General features: G+C 37.1%; 1 protein-coding gene across 2 annotated transcripts in view; it reads right to left on the bottom strand.

Annotated features, from left to right (window-relative positions):
• UCKL1 (uridine-cytidine kinase 1 like 1) overlaps nucleotides 1-10,363 on the bottom strand; it is a 1,578,412-nt gene that overhangs the window by 612,741 nt on the left and 955,308 nt on the right. For both annotated transcript variants that reach the window (XM_044089881.1, XM_044089882.1), the window contains exons 8-9: nucleotides 7,173-7,192; nucleotides 5,113-5,211 (exon numbers count right to left, since the gene is read on the bottom strand). In XM_044089881.1, coding sequence (XP_043945816.1) covers nucleotides 5,113-5,211; nucleotides 7,173-7,192 — 119 coding nt within the window. The remainder of the gene's footprint in view (nucleotides 1-5,112; nucleotides 5,212-7,172; nucleotides 7,193-10,363) is intronic.

Genomic DNA, 10,363 nt, shown 5'->3' with positions numbered 1-10,363 from the left:
CAACATGCTCACAGATCAGAACCTTCAGCTGTACAGGACTTCTTTGTGCATCTGCAGTCAGGTATTGTAACCCCTCTTCTACTTGTCTGCTTAAAACATTAACAACTTATGTAAGTCAAGTGTGGGTGCGTGTGTGTGTGTGTGTGTGTGTGTGTGTGTGTGTGTGTGTGTGTGTGTGTGTATAGATATATATATATATATATATATATATATATATATATTTACAATCTCAGGCTCAGTAAAGAAACAAGACACTTACACTCACTTTGCAATTATATTCTAATGTAGTCTGCCTGCAAGATGCATAGTTATGTGTCAGGTATTTGATGGAAAGTACTGACTTTCTTTACTTAAATAATGGGGTGCCATGAAATATTGGGTCTATATTAGAAGACCAAAGTTTTAAATATTCGAGCACCATATGGGCGAATATTTAAAACCTTGCAAGTGTGAACGGAGATCGCCGTAGGGAATTCTTCCCTTTACTTCAATGTAGTGTGATCTCGAAGTTGGTATATTTAAGTAGTGGGGTGTGGGGGTGCAGGGGGCTTGCCCCCCTGCTCAGAGCGATCAGGTAGGTTTTTCTTTTATTTTTACATTTTTTTATTTTGATTTCGTGGTTTTACAACTTCGCTCATATGGCGTTGCCCATATGGTATTCGAAGTTGTAAAACTTCGATCTTATAATATAGACCCGAAATATCAAGTATCCCCTTTAAACTAAGATTAAGTACAGTTCTGACAGCAGTGTCATTTTATTAGCTCACTGCTCATCACTATCACTACAGCCATGAGCATGCGGTGGAGGTGGATGAGGACAGCATTGTATCAGCAAATCAGTAATTATGTGGGAGAAACTACAGTTATCTTACGATGATAGTAGATGTTCGAATGATTGCTGCTGCATTAGCCACAGCTATATGGGTTGCTGCATTAGCCACAGCTATATGGGTTATATCCATCTGGCTGCCAAAGCTTCGGGGCACTTTCTATACACCCAACCATTAGTTAGCTCAAGCTAAGCTAACAAAAAGTCAGGTTTGGGTACCAAGCCATTCAGAACTTTCAAGCCAATAGATAGAAGGGCAGTCTAAAGCCCTGAGGACAATGCTAGAAAAATAATACTAAATGTCTATACCCTGGCATAAAAAAAACATACAGAAATAAAGGAGATTGAGGGAAGGAATGGTTAATGCAGCAGTGATCATTTGAACATCTACTGTTATGTTAAGTTTAGTTACACAGGTGTACTATGTTCTTCATGTGGATCAATGCTGCAGTAGCCTAAACGATACAGTTGGTTTAAGATGACTTGCAGGAGGAAGTATGAGGGTCCAGGAGACCATGGTCTTAGCAAAGCCTGCCATACACCTGGAAACAGAATCTAGTTTACAGTGCTTTGTAAAAGTATTCAAAGAGGACCCAGTTTCTGCTTCTAGAACACTTCTAGCATCCAACCGTTTCCAAAAAAGTCACAGATGAAACCAAGGCACTGGTAGAATTAGCCTTGACCCCCTGCCTGGAATAGTTTTGTTGTGGTGGGTATAATAAAAGGTAATAGCATTAGACAACCATTTGGCTGTTGCAGTTATTTTCGTACATTGTTCTTGCAGCAACCATTCGGAAATAGTCTGCATTGACACAGGTTGCCCTTTTTAATTACCTTACAAGAAATGAACAACTGAGCAGAGGTTCAGAAAGATTTATTATGTCAAGACAGTAGGTAGGTTGTCTGTGAACATCCAAGGTAAGAACCATCCTTCCTCCCTCATTTCTAGGTTTTGAAAAGAAGACAGGGAGATGGATAGCTTGGCTTAAGGTAAACCCGGATGCCACTTTTACCATAAATAATGGAATAGTTCTTAAAGAAACATTATCTTTGTGGAAAATAAGAGAAGGTTAACCCACCATAAGAGCTTGCAACTCAGATAATCTTCCTGTACATCATATGGTCCAAAACTAACTCTCTCTAAGACAGAATTCAAAATTTCATTTTTGACATAATCTGGAAGGCTTTTAGAAAGCAGTCAGGCAATCCTCCTCATAACTGGTTCAGTGACCTTGGAAGAAGTATTATCAAAACAAAACAAAATCTATCCCTTCACATTCATTTGGAGGTGCAGTCTCTTGAATCTCTTCAGAAGCGGAAGATTCCCCTTATCTTTTACCAAAAACAGCCATACAGGAATGGTCAAGAGCTTGAACTAAACCATGAGTTATGGCCCAAAAAACACTCCTCTTCAGGGAAAGAGAGACAGGAGAAGATATATGTCTGAGTTTTACTTCTTTTTTGATAGGAATTTCTGAAGAAAAAATCCACTTTTGACAGCAAAAAACATCCTAGGGATGAACATAGCTTTCTGGTTGGGCAGAGTGTTACTCTCTGACCCTTTTCCAAGAAATGACAAGAGTGGCAATCCAACAGCCACAGAAGGTGCGTCTAACCCCTGGTCTATAATGGCTGTAGGAACACCACCAGCAGGAGCCAGCAGAAAAAGCTGAGTGGTCCAAGAAACCAGTTTTGGCCACAACAGAGTCACTCATTTGTGGCTGAGGTACTTTAGTAGACTGTATAGCAATTTTCTTCTTTTTGTAGCAAGAAGGAAGAACAGAGGAAGAGGTAGGTTGTTCTATGGTTAAGCCGAAAGAAATAACCAATTGTCTAGCAGCAGTAATTGGTAAAACAAGTAATAAAAAAAGTAACTTTCCCCCATAAAAAAGCACAGTAAAAACCACTTTCTAAACACTTACTCAGCTCCCAAAAGTAAATTAACAAAACTTTCCCTTAGAAAAAGTAGTTTAAAGTAAATTTTAACAACTTTTTACCACAAAAGTAAAACAGTGATATTCTCATTTAAAAGTAATTAAAAGTAATGCGACAGTCACTAAATACACTTTTTCCTAGCTTTAAAAAGTATTATTTTATAGAAAAGGTATATTTTTGTCATGAAACATAAAGCAGAAGGTGTCCCCCACCAAAGGGAACTTATCTACCCAGCAATGAAACAGTATTGGCTGAACATTGCTCCTCAAAAGCACAGACAGGAATATTCTCTCTGGCAGCAGGAAAGCTCTGAAAAGCTTTGCAACCAAAACAGACTTTTAGTTAGCTCAGCTCATGCTGATTAACAGTTTTGGGGTCTGGAAGGTACCTTGAAGCTTTGGAAGCTGACCTGCTGCTATATCCTTTGCAGAATGTAACCCATATAGTTTTGGTTACTGCAACAGTGTATAGAATGTAGTATGAAGAATTGCAGGACTTTAGACATCCCAGTTCCTTCTCATGCCATGTGTTATTTATTTTATTCTCTAACAATAATTAGGGTTACCACCTACAGGCCCTATTTGAGCAGTTGTGTCCTGTGAAAAAATATGAAAAATGGCAAACATCCTGAGATTTTAGAACAAAAAATATTTTCTAAGTTCCCTGTAGTAGTTGTGTAAAACAAACATGTTATACTTGCAAAACATTGAAGGAATAGAAACAACTCAAATTCTACAAGAATGAGCCTTTATTTTGGCAAAAAAAATGTGAACTCCAGTCCTTTGCCCTTGTCATACATGTGATTTATCCTGCAAAGTCAATTCCATAGTAAAATATCCCTCTTTGGGAACTTGAAATCCTGACAATTCTACAAATGGTAGAAATTGTAGGACCAAAGCCAAACACTAAGTAACTTTTGTTGTAATTGCTACCTTGCTGTATGACTTTTTGCAGATTTCTTGTATAATGTTTTTTTTTTGCCTTTGATTACTGGGAAAATGTAACTAGGCAAAGCCCCTTTTCAGACATGTTTCAGGAAGAAAAGTTCTACATTATATACATTTTGACAGACAGCTTGAGATAACAGTAAAAAATAAACAATACATCACTAAGGTATAATTTAACAGTAATTACCACAGGATGTATACTACATAGTACATACAGCATGTTAAGCTCACATACAAATAAAACTAGAACATTAACTATTGTAGTCATATTTCAATTTCAGCACATAGACAGCAAATTGAGGCACATCCATATTTTATCCAAATAGTTATAATTTACTTGAGATCTGTAATCAGGAGATTTTTATAATGTTAGTTTGGATTGACTACAAATAGTGGGGTTATGAGTGAATGAATATTTTGGTGATGGTTACATTTTCAATTAACTTTGAAACTATAGAGGTGATGATATTTTTCTATGTATTGAAAAAGAGGTCCACAGTTTAGCAACATATACAGAGTACAGGTAGTCATCTTTATGATTTTTAGATTTTTAAGTCAACACTGCGTATTGGTTCATCTCTTTTTTTTTTTAATTTCTCAAGTCTTTTGGGTTTCTAATACCATGACGGGAATGGACCCCATTCCTAAGTCAAAGTATGATTAAAGTTCATGAAATTAGTATTGTTTCAATCTTTGATGTCAGCCAGAAGTGCTCTTCGCCAAAATGTGCCCAGTAATGACTCCTGCAATTTGTTAGAGTTACATGTATTGGTAACATATCTAAATATGAATGCAGTGCTCTATGGATGCAAAAAAATTATGATTTGAAGATGAAAAGTACTTAACAATTTGTAATAAACTAGATTTTAACAGTTACCTCCAGTGTAGTTGGCTGTTTTGGTTATTAGTTTTATATTTACTTCACTTGGAAACTGTTTGTGGAAACATGCACTGTGAGGCCAGCACTGCAGGCTGCTTTGCCAAAGTGCCCAGAAGTCATTTTAGGTAGGGAGGGGATGAAATTGTTAGGAGAAAATCTCTAACCCTGGTCCTTATCTCTGTCTGGTCTTTCCAATAATAAGAATATAGACTGAAAACAAACAAACTGGCAAAATGAAGTAGGCCTGATGATCGTAAAGGGACGGGAATAAAAATGGCAAATAAAAAAAAAATATGCAGCAGTGATTACTTCACTATAATCATTTCACACGTCATTGTTAAGAAGAGAATGTATCATTCTTACAATGCCATGATGTTTTTCCTTCCATTTCCTTTTAATTCCATACACAATTCCGGTTAGCAAATGAAACTTTTAATAAAGCGCACATTCTGTTTACAATGATAATGGTAAGTGTATAAGTAAAGAGTCTCCTTCCCCCTCTATGGTCTCCCTGAGCTTACCTGATGATGGTATGCATTCCTTTCACTTGAGGAGTGCTCTTCAGTACACTCAGTGTTTCTGGTAGCGGCTGGAACTTGTGGGCGGAGGCAAGTGCTGCCCTGAAATTTAATGATACAAACAGAAAGACCAACAGTAATGGAACATAAAACAAAACTGACAGTTTGCAGCCAACTGCGAATGTGCAAGCAGTCTTAGATAGCAAGCAGATCAACTGTACAAACATTGGAAATTCATCATCAAAAGTGATTTTATCTCACCTGTGTATCACAGCAAGGACAGAGTAGCTGAACAAGTTAGCCCGTGTGCCAAAAATGCCTTATCCTACCTTACATAATGCCACATAAAACCTTGTAAAACAGAAATATTGGAAATGCCAGGCTAACCAACAGGTAATGTCTCTGTAAAGTGTATGACTAATGCTACAGTACTATTCATTAAATAATATCCAGTGGGCTTCCCCCTGCTGGACTATGCTAGTAAAATGTACTGATACTGCATTAGCGACTATTTACTATGCATTTTTTACATACCATAGCAAACTTTTAAAGCCGAAGCTCAAGGAAGTTTATTCAGTCAGCACATCAAAGATAGGCCAAATAAATATCTTTAACTGCTCTTTATTATATAATAAGCACCATGGCTCATGAGCAAAAAAAAATCAGGTTTTCAAATAGGAAAGATGAATCATAATCAGTCAAAATTGCATGAAAAATAAGGTCTGGCCTGGTGATTAGCCTGGCAAATGCAGTTATCAGCTACAAAGGTTTAGATCAAGTCATCAACCACAAGCATTAAGCAACACATCATACGTGATGCAAATAAAACAGGTTAAAACTACTTCTAAAAAGTTAATATCTCAACAGTTCTGCATTTTGAAGAGAGCAATTTTGAAAGCTAAGGTTAATCACCATATCTTACCAGGTTAAATGAGTAAAATGCAAGTTATGAATAAATACACATACACACAGAGAAACAGACATACAACAACAGACATTAACCCCCTTGCCCCTGTGCTGTCCATCACTAGGCATCTCAAGGTTATCACTACAGAAGACAGGTGTACTAATTTCTTTGAAATGGCACTATGACACAACCAGAACTTCAGGTATCTCCAGAAAAAAGCAGAAAAATGGTCTAGTAATGAGGAAACAATCTGCAGAATATTAACAGAGAAGGGTGGTTTTTATGAGCTTGCCAAGCATGCCTGCATTTCAAGACTCAGATACTGGTTTAAGCAATAGTCACCCTCACCGGAGATACTATACCTTCTGCCCTTTACCCCTCCAGGATGGTATCACTGTCAGCAGCACTACCTTATCATACCACTTTTACTGTATTAGCCTATCTGTATGTCACTGACATGCATCACTTGAAGGGAAAATCTGTTCAGCTAATATGTACCACCTGTCAACCTGCCTGGTATGGCTGTTCTAGGCAAACCATCAGCAGAGTGGCCTATGTTTTAAGTTCAGCAATTACCATTAGTCACTATCATTTTATGATAGATGTTTAACTTTTGTCAGCAATTCCTTTTCAAGTACAGCAAACAGATGACAGATGTACTACACAATAACTACTTCTCTATATAAAAACGTTTAATTACCAAAAGATCCTGAAAGAAATGGAGACTTGACCTAAGAAAGGGCATGTGTACACTCCAGACCACAGCAATGAATCCCACGTTTTTCCATATTTTATTAAGGCTATGGTTAGAATCTGCATCTGGCCACACAACAGTTCTTAAAACAAACTAATAATCTCAGCACTGATGCATTTACTAAATTTTGCTAACAGTCATCGCACCTTGTTTTGCCCCCCCTTTATACGATAATCATATGTGCCCGTATTTAAAGGAATCTAGACTAAGTAATAATAATTTATTATCTAATATGTATAAATGATCAAGTTATTTAATTTTATGCAGGAAATACATACGCATGTACCACTCTACATACTTTGACATCCTTCTTAACTTCTCAAACAGAGCATTAGAACACTAAAACAACATACTGGACAGAACAAGAAAAACAAGCAGCAATAAAACAAAGGAAATTCTCACATATCCCAGCGTAGCTTCCTCTAATTAGTAGATGAAGACAGGATTCATTCAGGTGGAGGAAGGAAACACAGATGGGGTTGAGAGAAGGAAGCCCATTAAATAAAAGAAAAAACATTGAAAGTTAAGTAGAGATAGAGTAAAAACACAAGTTGGAGAGAAGTGAACACCAATTACAGCATCTTCTTCAGCATACTCAAGGCTTCCAATGTAAAACGTTTCTTTTTAATTTTCTATTCTGACAGAGCGCCAAATAAAATATATGCATGTGAACCACTGTGGTAGTAATCATTTATTCAATAAACTTCTGCAAATTTTGTTTTATGTCAAACATTCCTGATGTCAGCATTCAGCTAGTCTAACAGCAAGAAATCTGATGTGTGAACCTACAAGTAATGTAATCCGGCAGTCTGCAAAGCTTTGAGCATGTCTCTTAACTCTGTATATTGTTAGTATTACTTCTCCTCTCATATACCTTACTCCCTTTAACATTATTCTCCCTGTTCCACATCCCAATCAGTTTTTTATAGCTGGGAAAAGCTACAGCTTTTAATATTACAAGGAACTTTGACTACAGAATAAGAATGTGATACAGCCCCTATGAAGTACAGTATATTTCTGCAACAGCTTCCCAGCACTAGGGAGGAGGATCCTTCTAAACACAAGATAAATACTTGCAGTAATTTAACACATGACAGTACTAACTTATACCATGTGACCAGTTACAGGCCATGTTCATTAAACACCTCACATTCTTAACACATTTCAGTACTACATTCATGATATAATGACTTAATACTATCACTCTTTTCTACAGTACCTCAAAAACATAGCTCTCAACCCTCTTGGCACAAAAAATCTGGACAAAGCCCAAAACTAGGGACAAAATTTAAATATTGCTCTAATATACTTAGAAAATTTGCATTTTCTGAAGGATGTGAAGTCTGAAACTCAAATGGCTGTCATTATTTAATGAATTCAGACCACACTTAGTTGCCACAAAAATCCAGAAAACTACAAATTGCATGAGGAATAGACCAAAACTATGAGTGTGGTCTCTCTCTGTCTCTGCAATTAGTGGGGGCTATTGTGTTTCACTTCACTGATATTCAGTGTTAAACCCTTAGCCTAAAGGGTTTCTCTGTATTTATAAGTGTATTTTTGCAGTGTTAAAGATTGCACAGCATTTCATTCTTCTGTCTATTTAATTGTTTCATTGAATATTGTGTCTGTGTTTCTCTGTAGATATTTATTTTTCTCTTTAACTGTTTCACAGAATACTGTAGTCTCTCTCTGTCTCTGCAATTAGTGGGGGGTATTGGGCTTCACTTCATTGATATTCAGTGTAAAACTCTTAGCCTAGAGGGTTTCTCTATATTTATAAGTAAGTCACATATCTTTGGATTTATTACTGCTGAATACCTGAGTTGTTTGGCTTCTGCTACATACCTACAATCAACTGCATTACTTGCTGAGTTAAGTAAAAACGTAGTGTTAAAGATTGTACTGCATTTCATTCTTCTATTTAATTGTTTCACTGAATATTAGCAGAAGCCAAACAACTCAGGTATTCAGCAGTAATAAATTCAAAGATATGTGACTTACATATAAATTTAGAGAAACCCTCTAGGCTATATCTGGACCAGGAAATTACCCCTCCTGGCTATAATATCCTTAGATGCGACCGTAAAACCAAAAAAGGTGGAGGTATAGCCATTCTCTATAAATCTAATCTCCAAATATCCCCCTTTAATGTGCTCCCATCATTAGATACAAAGTCTGAAACCCTGACTGCTAAACTCCAAATCAACAACTCCAAATCTATCTGTCTATCTAATTTGCATGTATCTCCCCCCTGGTAACAATACCAATACTCTTGAAAATTTACTTAGTTACCTCTCTACCCAACTACCCCAGGAGACCATTGTACTGGGTGACTTTAAAATCGACTGGTCCACCTGCAGTTTCCCTAACCCTACTAATCACAATAAATCTCTTTGGATTCTCACAAATAATAACTACTCCTACTAGATTCCACAAACATAGCAGTAAGGAAACCACACTTGACTGGATCCTTATTAATAGCCACCCTGAAACTTATACACCAGGAACCCTTCCTGACGATATCAGTGACCATATGCTTACCTACATTATTAGACAAAAAGTCCATATCCCAACTACTAATAATTTCAAAACCTCTCGTTCTAAAAAATTCTTTAATCCAGACAGCTTCCAAAACAAACTACAAGCGTGTGACTGGTCACCAATGACTCCTCTTGAACTTGATGAAGCAGTGACCTACATTAATAGCAAATTTCTTCAAATCCTAGATTCCCATGCACCTTATCACTCTTCTAGAATAAGAACCAAATCTGCCCCATGGCTCACAAAACAAACTAGGCAAAAGATGCTCCTCAGAAATAAAATCTGGGCTACATGGAAAGCCACCAAATGTCCATCAGATCACCTCCACTTTAAACAGTTAAGAAATGCCACCAAGAAAGATATTCCTAGAGACAAAAAAGACTTCTACCTTCACCTCCAACAAACCAGTCAACAAACTCCACAAAAACTTTGGTTAGGGATAAACAAACATTCAGCCAGGCCACTCTATTACTCCTGCCCCTGCAGGATTCAACCAAAATAACTCCAAAAAGATTCCTGATGCCTTTAATAACTACTTTACATAAGCCATTCTAACCCTAGCCAATTCTTTATCTCCTTTTACTGCTTCCCCACTAAATACCTCTAAGACTTCATCTCCTACCTTTCAAATACAACCTGTACCTACATCTCTTATCTGTAAGCTCCTTCAAAAATTGAAACCTTGCACCCCTTCTGCTGACCGTCTCCCAGCTGAATACCTACAAATTGCCGCGAAACCCATAGACTATCCCATCTCTATCCTTATTAATAGAACTATCTCAGAAGGAAAAATCCCTACCATATGGAAAGTATCCCACATCATCCCTCTACATAAAGGTGGATCATCTACTGAGCTTTCTAACTTTCGGCCTATTGCCTTACTCTCCGCAATAGCTAAGATAATGGAAAAATGTATTCACAAACAACTACTTAACCACATTCTACAAAATAATCTACTGGCAAACTGCCAACACGGCTTCAGGCCATTCCATAGCACAACGACTGCCCTGCTATCCTTCACCGACTCCATAAACAAAAATCATAATAAT

The sequence above is a fragment of the Protopterus annectens genome, chromosome 12.part0 (genome assembly GCF_019279795.1).
Source record: "Protopterus annectens isolate FY-2018-M chromosome 12.part0, PAN1.0, whole genome shotgun sequence".
NCBI classification, from domain to species: domain Eukaryota; kingdom Metazoa; phylum Chordata; order Ceratodontiformes; family Protopteridae; genus Protopterus; species Protopterus annectens.
Note: the sequence above shows the minus strand (reverse complement) of the source record. Positions and strands in the feature narration are given on the sequence as shown.